The 24669-nt window shown below is 37.7% G+C and overlaps 1 protein-coding gene across 10 annotated transcripts in view; it reads right to left on the bottom strand.

Moving 5' to 3' along the window:
- LOC134679012 (hepatic leukemia factor) overlaps window positions 1–24669 on the bottom strand; it is a 132046-nt gene that overhangs the window by 8637 nt on the left and 98740 nt on the right. For 3 of the 10 annotated variants that reach the window (XM_063537810.1, XM_063537807.1, XM_063537812.1), the window contains 3 exons: window positions 2234–2370; window positions 1651–1858; window positions 1222–1334 (listed from right to left, as the gene is read on the bottom strand). In XM_063537810.1, the coding sequence (XP_063393880.1) occupies window positions 1222–1334; window positions 1651–1858; window positions 2234–2370 (458 nt within the window). Of the gene's footprint in view, window positions 1–1221; window positions 1335–1650; window positions 1859–2233; window positions 2371–24016; window positions 24337–24669 lie in introns of those variants that run through there. The other 7 variants (XM_063537811.1, XM_063537808.1, XM_063537803.1 and 4 more) reach the window with 6 other exon arrangements.

Below are 24669 nucleotides of genomic sequence, written 5' to 3'. Positions count from 1 at the left end.
TGTTGGTACAGTACGGATGTCTACCGTCTCCGATTCTCCCTCAATTGCTCAAATGTTAACTGGAAGAGATCCCTTAAAGGGATAAGTTCGCCTTTGTACTAATGACGAATGTTATTTTTCCTGTTTTGTTTTTATTTTTGTACAATAAAGTGTTTTACTACTACGAGTAGTAACTGCTACTACTACTACTACTAAAAGTAGTAACTTTTAATAATTAGTAATTTACTGGTCGTTTCGCATTATGATCACAATTCAATGATTCAAATCGGCCAATAGAATATCGGGCCATGCTCAGATTGCTCAGTGAAAGGTCCCGTAGTTACCATTCTGCCAGAATGAGCCTATTCTGGCAGAATGGTAACTACGGGACCTTTCACTGAGCAATCTGAGCATGGCCCGATATTCTACGGGCTATTAGTAAGTATTCATGTACATTACGAGTACATACTTAAGGGAGTTGGTACCTTTATGTTCGCCATAGTTTTATTAGAAAATATTTATTAAGCTATTCTCACGATTTATTTAAAAATTTTTTGGACTTATGGTTCAAAAGTTAGAGGGCTTATAAAAGTTAGTTTTATTCTTTCGGAGCGAATATTTTCTTCAAATTTTCACGTTATCAAAAATCGTTGTTGGAGACCCGTATTCGTTTTGATTGACCTATCCAATGATACCCCACACCATTGTGTTGAAGTGGAAAATATTTTTGAAAAACAGACGTTTTGTATGGAAGGTACCCTAATTTTTTTTTGTTTTACATTTTATTCTACCGTTCTGTTACCATGCATGACTAATGTATCCGTGCCAAATTGCAGCTTTCTAGCACTAAAGATCACAGAGCAAAGTCGCGGACGGTTCCTAGTTGACTAACGGCTCGATTCGGAAAATGAATTAGATCTCTACTAGACCTCAACAAGTTACGATATGCATAATTTAAAGATATTTGTAAGATAGATATGTCAGATTTGACGTTTCCGCGATTCTACTTACATATCCAAGTCACATCTAGTCGATATCTAATGTAGATCTCGTAGTTGATCTCTATATCGTCTCTATATCTTGTGATTATCTCGAAATCCCAATAGGCCTTTAAAACTCTAAAAAGGAAGCATGTTTATGATCGTGAGTTGGTACACGAGTGTCTCTGTGGAGTGTGCGTGTTAGTGTGTGTACGCCGCTCCCCTCAGGCAGCATGCGGCTAGGAATGATCAGCGCACTAACTTCATTTACCTGTTTCCGGGACTTCTTGATCATGGGCTGCGGCTTCAATTCTTCGTCGGAGAAGGCGCGCGTCCGGGGGTCGAAATCACGACCCGACGACGCCATTGAAAATGCTGGAACATTAATTACGCATATCAAGTTTAACGCTACAACTGCTACAAGGTTTTTGTTATCGTTCGGGTAAGTACCTATTGGTAATTAACTTTTTCTTCCGAAATGCTAGGGATCCTACGATATCTAATATTGCGCTACGATAACTATCGACACTATAATTTAGTGCATATATCTAGTTACTCAGATTTAATATTGGAGAAAAAAGTTTACTTTTGAGTTTATAAAAAATCTCATCTAAAAACAACGGACTACAACAGGTAAATGATAACATGAATTAAAAAACTACAAAAGAAATGGAGATAAGTTGAAACTTACTGGAATCGGCGGGTGAGAGCGGCGGGTTGATGGTGTCCGGACTCATGCAGTCGGAGGGTGAGGGCGAGCGCTCGCGCTTGGTGACGGGCGCCTGCAAACCCAGCGCCAGCCCCGCGCCCGCGCCGAACGCCGAGCCGCCCAGGTGCGCGCCACCCAGCGCCTCTCCTTGCATGCCATTCTCCGACAGGAACTCGTCTAGGTCCACGTACTGGAAAACCACAGAGCGGACACGTCACGCAACGTGCCACGAGTGGCGCGGCGCGCACGTATTGACGCACAGCATAACACTCGCAATGATTTACCTATTTATATTTTACAATAACGAAATTATAATTATACAAGTACAGTCGCTGAACGCAATTCGCTAGCAGTATTTAACCTTAAAAACTTAGGCTACATTACTTAAAATTATAAAGGTAAACACAGGGATGGTTGCAAAAGGTGAAGCGTGAGGCGGAAAGGCGGGGAGGGTCAGAGCGGGAAGCTTCTCTATTACCTAGTGCGAGCGGTAGCGACCAGGAAGCTGGTGAGAGACGCACACAACACGCAACACGCAATAGGTAATAAAGTTGCGATTACTGACTTCCTGTACCTTGAGATCGGGATCATAGGGCAGCGTCTTGTCCCATAAGTTCGGCCCCAGGAAGGCGGCCTGCGCCTCCCATAATTCGTTGTCATCTTTCTTGTCTTCAAGCGTGTCTTTATTGTTCACCGACTTGCCTGTAACAAACAAGACGTAGGCCGGTCACTGATGAGCCCGCGTCGCATCCCTCCGTCCGTACCGCCCTCGCAACCGAAGCTAGGCAACGACCTGGCCGGCTCCAATACGACCCGACTGCGCCGTTATCATGGCCCAAATTACCATAATCGACTATTTCATTCACGGTAGTTTTACAATAGTCTTAAATTCGTTTACTAACTACGAGAACATACTCTAATGTGGCGGTAAAGATTGAGCGATCGACGCCGGTATAGGTTGTTAACTAGCATTTTTAACTACTGGAGGCCGATTTTAGAATTTCGACCGCTCGATTTCGTGTATTTCGTGCAATAATGTCTCCACTACTAGGCATTTAAATTCTACTAATAGAATTGAAAACGAGTGGTCAATACCACTACATTCCGAAGTTCTTTACAAAATTAGCATTTCTCCGTTTTCAACCGATTTACGAGTGCCGAAATCGAGCGATCGGAATTTAAAAAATCGGCCCCCTGGACGAATTTAGAGTCAAGGTAAAAAAAATACAAACGTTACAGACAAAACATATGATATTTAACAATAGGACATTGGATCTTATTAACAATGGAAATAATAATCGCAGTGCACCAAATGCGAGCAAAAATATTTAAACAATAATCGCACCAGCCAAAATTTTGTAAAGCACATTTTATATTTCAACATATAAAACATAGAAGACTACTTATTCTAAAAATGCTAGTAAATCTAAACATCGTCCAATGTGCATTTTGTTAGTAAATAAACCAACAGGTATGTACTAGTTTTAAGTGTAGAATAAGCAAATATGAACGCGTATAATTTTCTATGATATTTTAGGTTTTTCGAATAAAGAACAAAAAGTAGATACGTAAATCTTGATCTCCCGTACTACGCTGATCTTCACAAAAAATAGCTCGATTGGCTTTACGACGCGGTCGAGACGGCATCGCGTCGCCGCCTCGTATCACACTACACATGACAGCACACTACATCCAGTTGGCTTCCGTAAAAAGATTACAATGAAATATATACACTTTAGTAGCTACTCTCTACATCGTCAATACTTGTAGAAATAAAATGCAAATGTAATGACATCATTACTTCTGTGGATACGATTGTTCTTCAAAATGTATTAATAACATCGTGTCGGAACGCCAATCATAGCTTTATTAGACTATTCGCAATTCGAGCTAAACCAAGCGCATAGATACCTATAATATGTAACCAATTAAGTTTGCCAGATATGGATCACGCGAAAGGCTGATTGGATTTCGTTCAAGTTGGAACAATAGATCGAAGAGGAAGAATCAAACAGTAACACGTGTACGGGAATGTAACGGAGAGGGCTGTTGAGGGTGGTGGTCACATGGCGGGGCACGTGCTGGGCAGGCTGCGGAGCGCGGCTGTGACGGGCGCGGCGCGGGGCGCGGGCGGCTGCGACACGTGACGACTCACGCGCGGCGAACACCTAGCACCTCGCCTGTACTTCATTCGATCCTATCCTACCTAAAATACACTAATTGCAAACGTCTGTACCTTCACGTGTGCCATAGGTCGTGTGCTTATGCACGGAAACAAAACACCCAGAAACGAACTTCAACTTCATCAAAGAAAATCGGGATAATAACTTTTGGTACCGTGAGCGCAGCAAACGGTTATACATTGTTTGTCCATTTACTAGAAAATACAGAACATTTACTATCAGATACATTTTGAGTATAATTTTTAGTTTGAAAGGGTATTTTAGGAATATTATCTTTCTCTCGGCGTATAAATGCTAAATAGCTGCCGTCATAAAATGATAGTGTTAAGAACACGTCAGAAAATGATAGGGTCAATAGTAGTGTGCCGCAACATACGAGACGGATGCAAAGGTGACTCGGGCGGCGTGTGCGCTGGCCGCGGGCGCGTAGCGGCCCAAGGCGAGCCGCCGCATTAACATAGCGTGTCGTCTCTGCCTACTAATCAGTAATCACACAACTTTTTTTTTGCCGGCACGCGTCAACATTGCAAAAATAAAGTACCTTTTCTCAAACATGCAATGAAATATTGATGTTATGTTCCTTATAACAGGCTGCGAAGTATAACGTTTCAGGTGCGGCTAGGACAAGAGATCGTTAATGGAATTTCATACAAATCTTGCAGGGCTAGGCCGGCAAAGTCCTCTTTTTTAATTTCCATTTCACAGATATTCGTGACACAGCATCGTGGCATTCGGCCATTAAAAAAAACTAGAGGCAGTATTTGCTTTATGGTTCGTAATGGCACTGCTACTACGCTTAAAAAAACAACAGAAAACAATGTTTGCTACAATTTGCAGAATTATTTGTATAAAATCAACATGAACTTAATAAATAATACATTATTAACCAAATTCTATAATTTTAAACTATAAATTTAACTACACAAATAAAAAAATTAAAATATTTCATTCAAACGTTAGCGGTAAAAAGGTCTACTCAAACACGCGTAGTTATTTTTTTTATATTGTTATGGTGCCAAAGTTGAAAAATTTTCATTCTGTATTTCTGTTTTATTGGATTTATGGTGCGTTGTTAATTTTTTACTTTAATATGAGTTCCGACAAAATAATGAAATTAATATTAATTGTAATCGTAGGAGTTGGAATTGGCAGCGTAAGCAGAATTTTTTTTTTAAATAACTTGCTGCCTATGCCGCCAAGTCAAAGACGAAGTATGTATATGGTTGCTTATGGCAATTTTATTATTTGAGAAACTAAGAAAAATGGCTTGCAGTTTATTAGAAACAGTTTTGTGGCATATCTTAAAGAAATGAAAGTAACTACAAAATCGTGAACACTGTGGAAATTAGGTATACTTATTTTCTCCATGCATAAAGCAACGATGTATGTGAAACATGATATCAACATGAAAGACTATATAAACTTATGTGACGAAAACGACAGTCAGACGGATACAAGGCGAAAAAATCAAAGATACATGAAAATATACGGGTAGTAAAAATACACGACTCGTGTAAAACATACGCGTGATAAAGATATGGGTACGTGTTAGTTATATTTTGCGTGTAGTTTACTTTTGGTTTTTTCTACAAATAAAACTGCAAATTATAGCAAACGTTGTTTTTTTTTTTTGAATAAGCGTAGTGGCGGAGGGTCATTACGAACCATAAAGCAAATACTGCCTCTAGTTTTTTTTAATGGATGAATGCCACGATGCTGTGTCACAAATATCTGTGAAATGAAAATTAAAAAAGAGGACTTTGCCGGCCTAGGCCTGCAAGATTTGTATGAAATTCCATTAACGACCTCTTGTCCTAGCCGCACTTGAAACATCATACTTCGCAGCCTATTATAAGGAACATAACATCAATATTTCATTGCATGTTTGAGAAAAGTAATTTACGTACTATTACAATCATTATAGTGGCTAACGTTACTAAGCCCAAAATACCCATACCGTAAACATCATTATTACCTACTGATAACTCAGGTAAGAATTGAAAGATATCAAGTATGTAGGTAGTCAAGATTTTTGTGGATGTACCTATATTATAAATTATAAGTTTCCCTATACTAGTATACCTACAGTATTTGTTATTTATTTTTTGTATGTACCTATTTATATAGAGTATTTATTTATATAGAGGTCAAAGAGTTTTTCATGGGATGTACCTATTTGTAACATTGCCAGGCTTTTCCGTTCGGGAAAACAAGGGCAAGGCAAGGCAAAGGCAAATATGAAAAATTATAACGTTATTCATGTTCTTCACCTGCAGTTGTTTGTGCATTAAAAAAACCTTTTAAGGATAACTTACTATACTAAACCCATTCGTAAGTTCTAAAAAATATCACTGTAATGTGGTAATTGCAAAGCTTTTACACGTAGGTATAGGTACAGTATTAATCATTAACAAATTAAATACTTTAGTTACATTGACAATTTCATACAGATCATAATGGCCTTTTAAGTACATCATACAATATATAAATGAATATCTTAGGAGTTATCATGATAAAAAAAAAATCAAGCGGGCTAGCTGCCCACCAAAATTGCATGTGTCGCTTTTTCTAGGTAAGTAGGTAATTATAAAATTAAGACCTGCTCTTCATAAATCATAAATGAGACGTATTCTATACTTTTCACGTACATCAAGCTTTTAATTCGGAAAGTGGCCATGTTTTTTACAGCTGGGTGTACATTGTCATTTCTTTTTGGAAAGTTATGCTGGCTGTCACTGTAATCTCCACCGATGAACAGCTGCCAGATGCCCGGATCTAGCAATAAAGATACCTAACAAACTAACTAAGCAGTTTGTTGCTCTCGTTACCATGTAATTATAATTTTTCAGGATTTATTATTGAATGAGTATAACATTTAATTGTCAAAATTGTTCAGAACCTGATCTTACAGTAAACTAAGTATCTAAGTGTAGACAACTAATTAAACTACATATTGATATTTATTCCTCTGCAACCATTGTCGTATCCTAGTCGTATCCTAGTAGTATATACTTTTACATAGTTACCAATAAAAACCTATTTAATTGAGGCTTGTTTAATAATGAGAACCTGTTAAATTTCATCAAAATTTCCCTGTTGGGAACCATTAACTGCGGCAGATTTCGTTTTGCGTCGAATATCATATCCATCTGTCGCTACTAACATAAACAATGAAGTTTGTATTGATATGTCAACAGAAACTAGTGACACAATAACGATCGTGGGAGTCGCTAGACATGCGATCGCGCGGCGTGCGCGCGAGTTTCCTCGAGAAAAACCGCGCCGGCTGAGCGGACCGGCGGAGGGGAGCGCGGAAACGGGAAGTGTAAGCTAACCCACTTGTCGGAGTTACGTGCGCCCGCGCCCGGCCCGGCACGCTCCACTCGTGCGCACAATGCGCCACACACCCCTCTCTCTTGTTGCACAATACGACTCTAACGCTGCACTCGCTTCACTGCCTTTGACAATAATAGACCTCTGCTGCGCTTAATAACAATATTAGCTCATCATGAAAAAACCATGCGAGCCATAATGGTTTCAACAATCTATGAAGAGTCCGTTATACTTAATCTTATGTCTTTAAATGTGCTATTCTTGTATTAGGTATATAAGTATTTCGGGGATCTCGGAAACGGCTCTTACGATTTCGATTAAACTTGCTAGGTATATAAGGGTTTTCAGGGGCGAACGAGCGATCTACCAGATCTACCTAGGTCGTATCGCTGGGAAAACGCGCATTTTTTAGTTTTCATATAGCAAAGCTCATACAAAAACATTCTACACTGCGAAATCTCTACAAAATAAATCTAGTTGACAGTAACGATTTCGCGGCTATTTGCTTTCGTCAGTCAAAACTCTCACTTTTGTCGCCAGTTTGGTGAAAGTCTCAAGGCGTCCATTTGAAAATGCTGACATCACTAAGTACCTACCCAAAACTTTAAAGTAGTTATACGAATGTTTTTATCGATATTCCTGAACTAACCTGTCCCTATGTATGGAGTATAATTTGTAATGAAACAGGTAGCACAGATGTACATAGTGCATAATTGTTTTCCTTCGTATTTTCACGGAAACGTACGAACGTGTCTCGCTATTTCTGTCATGATGGAAAACAATTACGTACTACATCTGTACCAATGTATTTGGCATATAATTTGTTATATCTAAATATTGCACGACCTTCCGGTTTGAAATTTGAGTGGCAGAGAAAGTGTTGCTAGAACAGTTAACAAGCATGCACCGCGCTCCACGGGCCCCCGGCTGATGACGACCGTGACGTCAGCACTCTCACTTTCCTCAGACGCAGCGGTAGAAAGTGACGTGGCGACCTCCCTAATATCTACGTTGCGCATTAATCTTCGTGCTAGATAATCATTACAATTTAATCAAAATACTTTTCCTCAAAATATTTATTAAGCGCAACTTTCTGTCTATAAGTATTACATTTTTACACACAGTTCGAAAATAATAAAAAATTGCCTTCTGATACATGGCATGTAGCTCTCCAGAAGTTCAATTGCAAAATAAGTAGGTAACGAGCGTAAATATTTATGTACATATATATGTACCTATATACACATTGATATAATTCTTATATTTCATTTGTACCTACGAGTAAAATGCATTTGACAAGAACACAAACGGATGATGGGACCGTCATAGTGATTTCGTATTTGCCATTTTAGCTACAGATACATATACAGTACAGTTTCACATACAGAATTAAGACTTAAACTTTGTACTGTTGAGTATTTATCCGCGAGGGGGCGATGATGCGACGGCGACGCGTCGGTGGCTGCGGTACCTATGTATCGCGATCGGAATGCTGCACCGCGCAGGTGGAAAGCTGTTGCGTAACCGTCTCACTTCCTACTCGGGAAATATAGGTGAGGAGTGCGAGGGAAGCGGGGTGCGCGTTGGGGGGAGCGGGAAGTAGCCGTTGCTCTTGCGCAACGGAGAAAGCAAGCGTTTTCCGGCGGCGCGCGATCATTTTCGTAAACGTGTGAATTGAGCGAAAGTGAACGAGAAAGTAGAAGCCTCCGCGCGCGTCGCGGCTCAGCCGTTAGTGGGCTGGCGATATATTACCTACGTTACGGGTTTGACCGTATCAAAAAAATAATCAGCTTGAATAACTGGCGCGGTGCCTTTATTAACGTAGATTATTTATTAAAGAACAATGATCAAATTTATCGAAGCATGACGGACCTATGAATTTCAGAAAATACTTTCAAATCCTAGGACAATTTAGGCCGTTTAGGGTAACGGAGAATAAACAGTGCATTGCTGATGGTCTTTAGGTACAAACAGAGGCGGACATTCAATATCGAAGTAGGTGAATATTTTACGAGTTAAGCCGTCCTCAGCTATGTTCATGGAAGCCACAAAAGTGACAACAATATCACCGGATAAAGCCGGATATTTATCTGTCTCTACAAACACTTTAATTTCATAAAGTATTTGATTTAAATAGTTAGATGTAGTTTTTAACAATAAATTACTGCCGTGCTAATGATCTCTAGCTAGTGTAGAACACCGACACGGGAATTACCGTATTTAGTATATCTGTAGATTTATTTTCGATAGAACTCAAAAGTTACACAACACCAAACGTACAATAAAAAGTAACCTAAAATTAAAACTGCCTACAATACTAAAACTAAACCTAACAAAAAACCCCCTGAGCGCCCCCTGGGGCATAGTGCCAAGGATGTTGGCAGCATTTCCTCGCTGAATCGCAATGCTTATTCGTTGAGCGAGGAAGCTGCCAGCTCTTTTGTCCCCAGTCGACCAGCCGTTTGGACAAATCTATGAACAGACTGAGCTCACGGGCCCCACGGACCGAGGGTCTCGACACCGAAAGGAACAAATTTGTAGTTTATAATATATCGGCCAATTATAATTTCTATTCGCAATCGGACAAACGTCCTCCTGTTGAGTTCCGCACACAGTAAACCAGTATTTTGTTGGGCTTGCATATTTGTTCAGCTCCGCCGGTCGAGGCATCGCGGACTCCAAAAAGCGTTTGACTTGTTGTCGATGTATTTGAATAAGAAATACCTAATAAGTGTGCAAAATTACATCAGAATAACTGTGTTGCTAAAATCATCACCCTAATAGAAATCCTTTTCATTGCTAGACACTAATTAACTTAGTTATATAGTTATATCTATAGTTTTGTAAGTTTTATTATGTTTGTTTATTCCTTTCTTTGTTTTTATCAATAAATATCAAACTTAGTTATATTTTTACATCACGTTTAAAAGTAAACTGTAACAAACACTACCAACATAAATAACGCTGTGTAATAATTTATAAAAGACATAATCAAGTTTATGTTTAGAACCAACAAGGTACATTTCCTCAGAAATTAAGTGACAAAGGTAGTTTTTCTATATTATATAGGAGGCTTATGGGAGATCTAATACCTTTATATTAAATAAAGGACTATGCGTCAAAATTGCCCCAAAACCAACAGATTTGAGAGTTAGGTCATTAGATAGGTATTTCTGTGTACTTCATTTCGTTCTATGGGCACCAAGCGGAATTCCATTGCAGAACTGAGATACTGGTATTTTAGTCAAAATGTCGTCACCCTTATTACCTAGGCAATAGAGTCCACCGCCGGGCGAGCGCGGCAAATACGCCCGGCGGTGCGCCAACATCTACCCTGCAGCAATTAATTTACTTAATTGGACTCTATTGCCTAGGTAATAAGGGTGACGACATTTTGGCTAAAATACCAATATCTCAGTTCTGCAATAAAATTCCATAGAACGAAATGAAGTACAGAGAAATACCTATCTAATGACCTAACTCTCAACTCTGTTGGTTTTAGGGCAAGGCTTCATACAAAGTTGCCCGGTCCTTTACATTTTAAGGGTGAATCAATTTTCGTACAAAGTGTAAAACTAAACCAACATCCCAGTTCATAAGCGGTAACAAAACGTGGCGTTGAATATTTATTTATGCCGTAAAGATTGAAAGTGGTGTCGCTATCGGAATAATGTGCACTACGTCGGTGGAAAGTAAAAGTCGGAAGGTGCTATGCGCGGCTTGAGCAGCGGGCGGTGGGGGGGGGGGGGGGCAACGCGGAAGCTTGCCGGAAGATCGCTTTTACTCTCGTTCACAGCCAGCGACTGAGAGCCCCCGCCCCGTCCAGGCCACTGCATAGCCTGTTTGGCCTTATAGCATAGCATTAGCTATGTTATAAGGCCAAAAACTATTTTACGGTCAAAATACGACACCTAGTATACCTACACTCTTTCCCAAGCTGTGGCCCGTTCAAGGATTCCGCGAGCAAAGCGATATCAAAGGATACATGGACGAAAGCGGTCTGCGGATCTCGAGTAAGAGGTTCGAATCTTAAAGTGGTATCAAAACGAATTAGTTTAGAAACTAACCCTTAAAATAGGTGGCCCCGTTATAAAAATGTCGAATAATATATGAGTCCATGACCCAGGTCTCAATTCAGTGAAGCTTGAAACTTAAACAGTACAAGTACTTACTATGACTAGAACTAAATAGCAACCTAGAAAAATTATCTACAACTTATTCGCAAGTACTTTAACACCTAAGTACAAAGGTGGAACATCCTAAATTATAAACTAAGTAAATTCGATAGTCGTTAACTAAATACCCTAATACAAAAGCATTTATTTATTCGACAAGTCAATTTAAGAATTAAAAAAAACGATATTCATTTTTTTTCAATTCTAATTCCTAGAAGAAAGTATTGAACCAGTAAGCGTTGTCTGACTGACCTTATATTTGACATCGCTAACCTAAAAACCTAACGTAACCTAAGTAACTTCACTAACAAGGCAATGTAAGAGTATTATAGAGCTGGTCTGAAGTAGGACGCGAAAATTTGACCAATTATTATTATTTAAGCTCGAAATTAACGATTTTGGGCTCGTGTGAATCGTCTTGGTTAGTTACTTATAAGTTTTACAGTATGTAGGTACATAGCTGTTACATGACCCTCAGTTGTCTCCTTAATACAAAGCTACACCTGTATTAAATTATGTAGACCTAGTTATTTCCAGTGTTGTCTATTTAACTTTACTTGTACTTTATTGTCTATTTAACTATTTGTAACATTTAATTATGAATATTTTGACAATGACGAACAGAAAAGCTCGTTATAGATAATTTAAAACGAATGGGATTTAATGATAATGAGCGACTAAGGGGCAGCCTTGCAAGAGTGTTTCTCGTCTCAAGATTTCATTGTTGGGTCAAAAAGTAAAAGTGGTCGCGCTGTGCCCACGCGCACCGTACACGGAAGAAAGCACGCAGCGGGGGAAGCCCAGAGGTGCGCGGGAGGGACGAGGAGAAAGTTGCGAAAAGGTCGCCACTTTTGCCCAAATATTCCGAGTGAAAGTGCGTACGGGTATGCTCGATTTGATAAGAAAAAAAGTTTGCGAAGAGAGCAGAGCCTTTCGCGAGAACACTACCTTTACTAAGCAGTGAAAGGTCCAAATCCCCTGCTTGAATATGAACTATTCTGAAAGCAAGTTAGCCAATCTGAAATTATTATGATGCATCTTGATTGCCTTATTTAGAAGAATTTAAAGAAAACTTATGTAATCCTGATATAAAAAAACTTAAATGTCTTCCGAACAAAACAACAATTTTCAGATTAAGGTTAAGGTGTGCAGCTGATGTAGACGCCATAAGGCGAAACTTTTGAAACCATGTACGTAGCAGCTATGTAGCTAGCAGCCACTGTCATGTGCATACTTAGCAACCTAAGTATTATATTATGCACTTAACAAACGTTTCGGCTCAGTACGATCTTGAACAAATTTTGGAGCATTGATTGACAGCAAGAATATTAGAATATTAAAAACTCCTTCAATATTATTTACTTCACACCTAAAGACCAGAAATCCTGAATAAATCTCCTAGGGTAAAATATCACCGATTAGCTTTGAGGTAGGAATTGCAATCACTACGAGTATATAAAAAAATCTTGTTTTGACCTATTAGGGTGATTATTTGTCTACATATTACGGATATTGGTATTTATTGTTTTGTTTTAATTTATAAAAATATTACTTTAGCCCGCATTGACTTCCTAAAAACCTCTAAATATTATTATGGTAATAGAGGCAAATATTGTAAATATTTACACTTCTACTTTTTAATAAAAATATATTAAATACAGAAACATATTCTCATCCATGAAATCTATTTTTTTTTAAGAATGTAAATTGTTCTTTAACCTAAACTATAATTAACGATTCATTCAAGTTCCTTACGTTAATTTTCAGGCAAAATTTAGATCGCAGTTAAAATAATATTTTTTCGGTGATAGTAGGGCATGAATAGGCCGATATTCTAGAATCCTTAAATCGGATTGATATTTATATATAATATTATAATATACTATAATACCCGAATTAAAGAAGACCAATATCGATAATCGAAATTAAATTAAGTACCTATCTGAAATGTTTTAGTTTCGTTTTATTAACATTTTATGCGGTTATTTACTTTTATAATACCTAAAATAAAATGGTCCTTAATAAATTGTATAATTGTAAATTTGTTTAAGAAAACATTGAAATCAGACTATTTTAATTGCCTTTTAACTGATTTTACAAAAAAAAAGATATTCGGTGGTCAAATTGTATACCGGTATTGTGAACCGTCCGATATTGGAAGCCCAAGTAGATAGCCGAGCCGCGCGAGGTGCTCTGACAAACGGTCGCGGACGCTTCTCACTGCTGTGACATAACGCCCCACACAGTCATGTGTCACATATGTATGTAATAATGTCAATATACTATCAATGTCAAGTTCAGTGCACACCGCTATTTATTTTTTCAACGCATTTGCAAATCAAGCAGTTTGTGTTCAAGGCTAACTTGAATGTAGTAAACAAAAAAATGTTTAAGTGTATGTAATTTAGTGTAAAATTTCATTTCTTAACCCTTTATCATCGTATATTCACGGAAACGCAAAACCATACTATTTCAGTCAGTTTTAGTACGAAAAGTACTGAAGTTGACTGAAATAGCATGATAAATACAATGGCAAAGGAGTTCACTACATTTGTATTGTGTTATCTGGCTATATCGAAGCTGCCACACCGCGACATCTAGCTGGCATTTGGTTTGGGAATAGCAATGTGCCAAAATGGAGTTATAAACTTATGACTTGTAATTTTTCAGCAACTTGGCTCTTACGATCATAATTATTTTCTATATCTCGTAATTTAATATTGTAATGAAAGATCAACAATGATTGTCGGCCACAAAGGAGAGAAAGAGAAGATCTTGGATACAATTCAATTTGCAAAATAATACGTTCCGACTTCTCTCAGAGATACTTATATGAAGAGTACAAATGAGACTGTGCGACACAAAGAATAAAGGCGAATTCGTTAATAGAATAAAAATGCACATGTGTACCAAACCTACGACGCATTGACCAAAAACATCGCAGAACTGGTCGAGTTGCGAAAACTTGTTCACGATAACCTCTAACCCGTGGATATAAAAAAGTAGTTTAGTTTTGAGATTTGTATTGATATCGTACAAATATATTTACATAAAAACAACGTGCATATATATATTGAGTAGAATAAAACAACGCAATCTTATTACAAGCTTTTATTTAGTTTCACCTGACCGTTGTCTGTTTGTCTGTGTGTAATCAAATCTTGCAAGTTAAATTTGATCCACTTCCCAGTTTTTCAGAAATTTTGCATGCATGTATAAATCGGTATCGGTATCGGCATGTGTATCGGATGACAATGCAATATTATGGTACCATCGATCTGATCTCATGATGGAGACAGGAGGTGGCCATAGGAACTCTGTGATAAAACAAGGCAACCTAATTGTGTTAGGGGTTTTTAGAATTGTCTCGACGAGTATTAGTTGTCTGTCGTAAGAAAAGTACAGTCGGCGATAAAAGCTTGTACCAAAAATGATTTTTTTGCCAAAAACTTATTTTACATTAGCCTTGCTCATCTTCGTATCCCATTTAATTCTCATTTGCATACTCGTATCCCATCACCTAAGAAACATTGGCCTGTGTCCTTTATGTTTATCGCTCTCGTTGTGGTTGTTAAGTTATGAATGAGTCCCGATCATTGTCCAGAAACTATCGGTTAGCGGATATGATGCTCAAGTACCTAAAGATAATAAAATAATTATAAATACAAATGTATAGTATGCCTGGTGTTTTTTGGTTTAATATGGAGACCATTTTTAACCTTGTACATTAAAACTTTGAGTGCTATATTGCCAGTTACTGAATGCAAATAGGTTTTGGAAACAATTGACAAGTTTTTATCGCTGACTGTACTTTTCTTTTCACAGGCAACTAATAGGTACTCATCAAGGAAATTTGAACAACCCCAAACAAAAATACTTTGCGTTGTTTTATCACAGAGTTCCCATGGCCTCCTCCTGATTCCATCATCAGATCAGCCCCAAGTAGGGTTGCCAGATGATCGGGATTTGGCGGGATTCTCCGATTTTTAGCATGTGTTCCCGATTCCCAACAAACTGTAAACTGTCCCGAAAAACAGCTTCACGTTATAAAACAATAATTTCAAGTTCTGAACTGTCGTCGAGCGAGCGAGCGACCCGTGTCGAGCGTAGTGCCAATAATGTAAAGTATCGTTGTTTTTAATACAATGAATGTTTTTTTTCCGACTTAAGTCCCAAAATCCCGAAAACTTTGTAGTTTTTCCCGATAATAGCGCCTTTCGATCTGGCAACCTTAGCCCCACAAGTCATCATAATATTGCATTGTCATCTAATTTACATATGTATGCAAAATTTCAGCTCAATCGATATTGGCCAAGAGCATGTCGGATCATGCTCAGTGTAGGGTTCCGTAGTTACCATTCTGTCAGAATAGACTACAAGGGGACTATTATTGTTATACAGTATCATCATGTACATTACAAGCAAAAGGGAGTATTTTTTCGCAACGCGGCTTCATACGTATTTTTAATAAGAAGACTTTATACGATAACTTAAAAACAGCTCGACCGATTATATTCGCTAATTACTAAGCTTTTGTCATTCAATTTTTTCATATTATTTGAGGGGTGGAGGTCAAATATTTTTTTTCCTTCGTAGTGATTATTTTCTAAAATAATCACTGTATCAAAAAATGGTTATTGGTGACCCTTAATTATTCATTTTGAAAGACCTTTTGAACGTTAACCGACACTGTTGAGTTTAAAGCGAAAAAAAAGAACAAAAATAATTATTTTGTATTTTATTTTACCTTTTTAGATTCGTTGATTTAAGTATCCACGCCAAATCAAAAATCAGCTTTCTAACACAAACAATCATACGGAGCAAAGCCTCGGACAGACAAAAAAGACTTAGTTGACCACGGAACCCTAAAAATGATGTTTAATATACGTATACGAGTATACCTAGATGAAATATTCTGATCTCAGCTTTTTTACCATGCCAATTATTCAAATTATTATAAATATCTGTCACTTTTTAGGGTTCCGTACCTCAAAAGGAAAAACAGAACCCTTATAGGATGACTCGTGCGTCTGTCTGTCTGTCCGTCTGTCACAGCCGATTTTCTCCGGAACTACTGGACCAATTAAGTTGAAATTTGGTACACATATGTAAGTTTTTGACCCCAATACGGACATGTAACGTAAACAAATGAATCTTAAATAAGGGTTGCCACTTTTGGGGGGTAAATGAGAAAATTAAAAAATAAAGTTTATCAAACTATATCATGTTAGATACATATCAAATAAAAGAGCTTATTGTAAGGATCTCAAATATATTATATTTATAATTTTCGAATAAACAGTTTAGAAGTAATTCAAGAGAATAGGCAAAAAAATAATACATCAAATAGGTCTAATACCTATAGATGACAGGAAAACCTATTAGAAATGTACAGTCAAGCGTGAGTCGGACTTAATTACTTAGTTTTTGCTCCAAACCCTACGGATTTCTTAAAGAGATATCACTCGTTTCACATAAAAAAGACATTGTTAAAAATTGTGTAATGTACGGAACCCTTGAAATGCGAGTCCGATTCGTACTTGGCCGGTTTTTTAAAGGATTTTATTTATTTATTCTCGGAGAATTTAATATAGGTACCTAATACTTACGGAGTTATTTTGTTTCAAAAATGGTCAAGTTCTAATTAGTGTGAAGTTTAAAAAAAAGTGAAACAGTAACTTGAAAATTGACGCAACAAACATCTTTTGGATGCATACATTATTTAGTGTAACAATAGCTAAATTAAAAAAATCTGCCTCGGTACAAATTGCCCGCGAGTTTTTCTGTGAAATGGTTTTCAAGCAAAAAGAAGAATATTAAGCAATTAATAAACGTCGGTATTAAAAAAAATCTCTTATGTCTTGACTTTAAACAAATTATTTTACTTATAACCTCCAAGGCTCGTATGAATTAGTGACTTAATTAAAATAAGGCATAACTCCCTAGGAAGATAGGAACTTCCAATGGAAGAATATAGACCTTTATCATTCAGTACACCTGCATGAAATAAGGTATTTTTCGAGCAAGTTTGATGAGAACGTAATATAATTAGTTTAAAATTTACATCGCGTGTTTCCTTGCTACTGTTTACTAGAATCTAGATGAAAATACTCGACTGGATTGTGAAAATTATAATTCACAAAAAGGAGTAAAAATCAGTGTCACATAAATAGGTAAAATTTTTGAATTAGAGCGTTATTTTATCACCAGCATTTAGTTCTCCAACAAGTCTGTACTTCAGCTAATACCCTTCACACTTAGGGTATTTTTCAGCCACACGCTTATTTTTCACTGATATCCAACGAGTAGGTTTGGTAAAACACGAACAGTTGCAATTTTCACCTTCTAATCGTACCTACCCATGAATTAAGTATCATCTAAAGAAAGATAAAATACCCGATTTTTGTTTTAAGTAATGTAAAAACGAAAAATAAATAAATAGGGATCAAAAAAATACCTTTAACAGGTAGCGATATTTTTTGCATGTTTATTTACACCTTGGTTTCTGAATATTACATAGAATTATGTGAAACTGAAACAGCAAATTACGATAAATTAGGTATATTGTAAGTAATTCAGCATTAAATAAGCTCATTGTTATATATGAATAATAAGGGATCTGTACATGTAACATTTTATCACTACAATGTTTGTGACACAACTTATGACCAAAGTACTATTTATAGCTTTTTTTACCCAGTACATATTTTTTATTATTTTAAGTCACACACTTTTTATTGTATGGTTAACTCGTTCGCGCCTTTCATGTTGACATCACAAAATAAAGCTATTTTTTACGTTGCACCCTTGCAGGCGGGATTAACATTTTTTCAATAGGTTGAGACTCGAATAATTACGAATTTATTATGTATTTTTCTATGCGAAATGCGAGTGAAATGCCTTTAAAACATCCTTAGGGGTCGGTTCAAAAACTAAGCAATTAAGTCCGACTCACGCTTGACTACAAATTTCTAATAGGTTGTTCTGTCATCTATCTCGTGTATTTTTTTCACCATTTTCGACACAGTAGTTTCGGAGGTAAAGAGGGGGGGGGGTCATCTTTTGGCTATTTTCTTAAATTACTTCCATACTACTTACTTTAAAAATACAAAAAAAAAAATTGAGATTCTCACAATGAGCTCTTTCATTTAATATAAAACACAATATAGTTTGCAAAACCTCGTTTTAGGGTTCCGTACCTCAAAAATAAAAAAACGGAGCCCTTATAGCATGACTCGTGCGTCTGTCTGTCCGTCTGTCACAGCCTATTTTCTCCGAAAATACTGGACCAATAAAGTTGAAATTTGGTACACAATTACACATATGTAAGTTTGTGACCCAAAGACGGACATGTAAAGTAAACAAACGAATTTTAAACAAGGGGGGCACTTTTGGGGGATAAATGAGACATTTAAAAAATAAAGTTTTTCAGACTATGTCGTGTTACATATCAAATGAAAGAACTCATTCTGAGGATCTCAAATATATTTTTTTACTAATTATTGATTTATTGTACAAAAGATTAATGGTATATAAATAATCATACAAAAATAACTTTAAATATCTAAATATATATTTTTTATAATGTTAGAATAAACAGTTTAGAAGTAATTTAAGAAAATATGCAAAAAATGACTCCCCTTTATCTCCGAAACTACGGGATCTAAAATTTTGAAAAATACACATAAGAAAGATTTTTACCTAAAGATGACAGGAAAATCTATAAGAAATATGCAGTCAAGCGCAAGTCGGACTAATTACTTAGTTTTTGATCCGACCCCTACGGGTTTTAAAGGCAATTCACTCGCGTTTCACAAATAAAAAATACATTGTTAAAAATTTAGTAATGTACGGAACCCTTGGAATGCGACTCCGACTCGCATTTGACCGGTTTTTTTTTTAATTATCTTATATACATCGTATACATTCGATATCGTGATTCAAATATTGTATAAACCACACTGCTGTCCGCCAGTTTCATATAATTGTGGAATATTTTCTTTGTCTAATCCCCTGTAGTGTAGAGGTAAAGAAAATAGATAAAGTCCAGCCCTATTAAAACATGGTCCACATCCGGAAGGAAGAATTACGGTTTTCCCTCTTTAAGACGAAACAGGAGCTGAGTTTTAAATATTTTAGGTAAATACATATACCCGTCTCGCTAACGGAAGCGGCTCCTAAAACTAGTGCGATAAGAACAAGGCGAAAAATCCTGCGTAAAAATCTCAAAAATCGAGGTTTCGTACTCGACTGTTTCCTCCTCCAAAATTTTACCAATCGTAACCAAATTTGGAAATCTAAATGATTATGAAATTATCTCTGTCGCAACGTTTTGCTTTTTTGGCTGATGGATATCAGTTTTGAATACTACGCCTCTCGTTGTGGCATAGTCAATGAGGCCATTTTGACCATTTTTGAAGGGCTCTAGCGCCTTATAAAACAAAAATATCAAAAAAAGCAAAACGGTCCGACACAGATATTGACAATATTAATCTGTGTTGAAAAAATCATTGCTCTAGCATCAAAACCTACGGAGGAAACAGTCAAGTACGTTTGTATGGAGTAATGACCACTCCTGTTGGCTCTTAACTGATTCCAAGTAAGCAAAATACATAGGTACAGTTAGATCTAATAATAAATTGGCTATAAAACGAACTGTTAAAGTTAACCAAATACATATTTAGGTATCTATTAGAAAATCTAAGCGAATGACAATAATTACCACACGATGATCGATATCTAATGACCGAAAAGAATAAAAAGAAACTAAGTACAACCAAATGCCACCAGATATATCGGGGCCGCCAAGATGTTCACAAATATCAGATCAAAGTATCTTATCAAGCCATAAAGGGCTACGTTTACATAAATATTTTGAGCATCTAGCTTGGCCGCTACGATATCTGACGGCGACTGTACAGACACTTACTGTATAGACTCTTAGAAGAACTCATTTTTAGGGTTCCGTACCCAAAGGGTAAAACGGGACCCTATTACTAAGACTTCGCTGTCCGTCCGTCCGTCCGTCCGTCCGTCTGTCACCAGGCTGTATCTCACGAACCGTGATAGCTAGACAGTTGAAATTTTCACAGATGATGTATTTCTGTTGCCGCTATAACAACAAATACTAAAAACAGAATAAAATAAATATTTAAATGGGGCTCCCATACAACAAACGTGATTTTTGACCAAAGTTAAGAAACGTCGGGAGTGGTCAGTACTTGGATGGGTGACCGTTTTTTTTTTTTGTTTTTTTTTTGCATTATGGTACGGAACCCTTCGTGCGCGAGTCCGACTCGCACTTGCCCGGTTTTTTAGGCTAAATTATATTTTTAAGACATTACTCGCGGTCACACGTTAAGCCTTGTTGTTAAATAAAATAAGTTAAGTAAAATGCGCTAGAATACGGCCGCGTCCTGAATGGACGTGCATTAACGGACTAATGAGTCTAATGACACGTTCGCACGTCACGCCGCGCGCCGTTCACAGGGAACAAGTCACTAGCATTTAACAGTCTTCAACATTTATTGGTCTGCTAAAATAATAATAATAAAAAATAATTCTACATGACATTAAAGCTCTTCAAAGGGCCTCTACGTGTTGGATCTGTATCCCCACGCAAGCCTATCAAAAGACCGGGATTTATAGGCCCGTGAAAACCAGAGAAGAGAGATAAAAAAATCGGCCAAGTGCGAGTTCGACTGCATGGCGCCTGAAGGATTCCGTATATGACAATTTTTTTATTAATATTCAACGCCTTACCGCCTTTTTCAAAAGTTTTTCTGTGATATATAACTTATATAAGTATAAGATAAGTAAGGAACATTTTTATGTATTTATTTCAAAATTGTATGTTTAGTATTTTCGGAATCAGTCAATTTTTAATTTTTTTTTTAATACATAATACCTACTTCAAAACTATTTATTTTCAACTTATAAAAAAACAATAATTGTCGCAAATACGGCAATTCACGTGCATTCTTATCAAAAACACGGCTTAAAGCAGCAGTTTCCATTGCCGTATATCCCGTATTTTTTCCACATTTTAGCGCGTTTTTTGTGATACGGTAATATTCTTAAGATTTTCTCTTGAATCATGGCCGTTTAAGACTGTTTACAGTTTACACGGCAACCCCTAAATTCGACAGATTTTTTTTTTCTTGCCAATATAATATTTTCCGAGTTCTATTAGCGACAACATTTTGTTATGGATAGATTTCAGCAGTTTTTATATTATCTATAAATAAGGTTAACTGCTCGATAGGTACGTAGATGGCCGATATAACGACAGTTAACTCTGTAATTTACAATTATTAAGGGTAGGTGTAAAATGTCTAGAATCAAATATCATAAATACGAAATTCCTAAAGACAGAACATCGAGAATCATAAATATCTAATGTACGATATTTCAAAAAATGCGTCCTACTAGTAATACACTTTTAATCGAACGATCTCATTTTCGAAAATCAATATTCCTTTGTACAAAATCCCTAATGACAATACTTTGAAAGTCAATATCGTCTGGTGACAAGCAAAAGTCACTAAGTATTATCAGAAAATTAAAGTAACAATGCACTTTATTACACTTGTAACACGGTTTATTGTCCAATAATTTCAATGATGTTAGTTAGTGACTTTTGCTTGTCACCCGACGATATTTCTAGTGCTTAAAATAGCTATGTATAAAAAGCCTAGTGGCAGTATTTTGAAACTCAATATTTCCGAGAACATTTTCTTCTTACCCTAGGTTGATGGAGCCCCGCATTGGGGCATCCTATTTCTGGGCGGTTTGCCCTTCGGGCATCTAACGAACCTAACCTTAGGTAGGTTAGGTTGGTAGTGATTAGGTCCTATTGATTTAGTGTGACGTCCGTGAAAACATTACACTTTGGGGATAAAAGCGTAGGTAGCGTACCTAGTTAGGCTCGTTAGGTAGCTTCAGATGCTCGAAGGGCAAACCGCCCAGAAATCGGAGCCCCGCGAAGCTTCTGGCTTCATCTAGTTAATTTGTGGAGGAAATGTTTTTTGAAAAGAAACAGTGCGATGGGATCATCATGGTTTTGTTCGTCTTTAAACTAAGGTCATGTAAACGAAGGGCAAATGTTAGGAATTTCGCAATATATACATTTTAAACTTTGAACAACTGGATGTAGGAAAAAAGGACTCCGACCTAAAATACTAAATTTTCGTGCACTAACAGTATTGAACTTAAGACATTTAAAAATAGGTTGATTAACCATAGGACATGCATCTTTAGGAATTTCGTACATTAGACATTTAGATTTTCGATATTCTGTCTTTAGGAATTTGGTGGTACATACTTACGCACGTGTGCTGTACGTTTTACAGTAGGTACATATTGCCCTTTTAATTTTGGACATACATAATTTGTGCCAATTTTTTCGTCATAATTTGTGCCAATTACCGCACTAGGGCGGTAAAGTAGCACTATATGTACCGTAAAAATCATTTAGTGGCTTAAAAGCTACACATGTGTGTATAAGAAATAGAGTAAAACTTTGGAAAAATAATCATTGCATTGAGATAATTACTAGGCCAAGGTCAAAATAATTTGCCACATAGTGTAGATAGTTAGGTACTAAAGGAAATGTAAACTTATAAACTTAATATCTGGTAATTAGGTCTTATTCCAGGGATCCAATTACCTACTTAATAATTATTAATAATATTTTTAATTTTATCAGTTACACTAAAGTCATATCAACATATTTTTTTTCACTTTGTGAGAGAATGCAGTCAGTTACTTAGTACCTTATTATCAGATTTTTTGGCACGTTTGGCATCAGGCAAGGCAAGTTAAGATTAACTGTGAATGAATAATAATAATAAAAAAAACGGTGTAAGTTAGGAGAAAACGATCCTCGCAAGTTCGTAATTATGCCTCTAGCCACAATCTTTTCCGCGTGTGATATGAAAACTCAAGCTTTTAAGATGTACCTATGTTGAAAAGAAGCCTGGCTAGAGCCGCGGTGGCGAGCAAGGTAGCGTACTCTTCGCTTCCGCTACGGCTTCCCGCCGCTTCCGCGCTAATCGGGTTTGTTGTAGCCGTCTTCACTCGCCAGAAACGAGGCCTATCATATAAACACGATATCTGTAGATAGGTACATATAATGTATATAGTGCAACGACTGAACAAACGAGATTAATTTAGATAATATACACCAAGGCCAAGACTCGTTCGTTTTTAAATAAAAAGATGATTGTCTTGAGGAACAAAACAGAAAGAAATATTAAATAATCATTGATATGAGTGATTACGATGTAAGGATGTATATAAAGCAATGAGTTTCTGATACAAGTTTTCCAGCTAATAGAAATGACCTGGTTTCATCACGAGCCAACACACAATGTCACTGTCATGTCTGAACTTTACATTTCGGTTTGACGAGCTAAGTTCGAACGGATCGAGGATGTATTGTAACGAGTGAAAGGCACCAATCGCCGAAACAAAGAACTCTCGATGAACCGAAAAGTTCCATCCGACAGCGGGTTGCGCTCGGGCACTTTCTCTTTTTTCGCGGCTCTCTCGCATCCGCGTCCACGGCCGCGGGCCAGGAGCGGGCGGAGAAAGTGCTGCGAGCTTCCTGGTCGCGAGAAGCGCGGGACATAAGCGACGAAGGTGCGAGTCACTGACCGTTGACGAAAACGTGCTGTCTCCAGATGTGATACTGGCTCCAACGGTCGTCGTCCTGGGCGTGCGCGTGGCCGTGCTGCAGCTGGGGCAGCGTGGGCAACGGCGGGTGGGGCGCGGGCGGCAGCAGCTGCGGCGGCGGCGCCGGTGGCCCGAGCGGCTGAAGGGCTTGCGGGTGCTGGTACTCCATGAGAACGAGTCGAGGCGCTCCGCGACGCACTCGCTCAGTGTTCACTCATCGCGACGCGGACGCTGCGGGGACGCGCGGGGCGTGCGATCGCGGCGGTGTGCGGCGCGCGACAGGCCGACGCGCGTTCGCACGCGTGCTGCCTCCCTCCCGCGCCCTCTTACTCCCACCTCTAACCCTCCCCCCTGGCCACTCTTGCCTCTCACTTGTCAGACCTCCACCCGCTTCCTCCACTTCCTCTGCATGCGGCATAGTTTTTAATTACAGTGACATAATACGATGCGCGATCACTCTCCACGCGATAACTGATTACTGGTCGCGCGCATGTTATGTGTACACACGAGTGCACGTGTCGTACGTCGCTTGTAAACAAAGCGAACTGCTCCTCCGACTCTTTCCATCTAGCACTGTTTGGTGTGACAATTTAATCGCTATAATTAATATCTTTAAATGTTCATTAGTTTGTATT

Source organism: Cydia fagiglandana, chromosome Z, assembly GCF_963556715.1.
Source record: "Cydia fagiglandana chromosome Z, ilCydFagi1.1, whole genome shotgun sequence".
NCBI lineage: Eukaryota > Metazoa > Arthropoda > Insecta > Lepidoptera > Tortricidae > Cydia > Cydia fagiglandana.
Note: the sequence above shows the minus strand (reverse complement) of the source record. Positions and strands in the feature narration are given on the sequence as shown.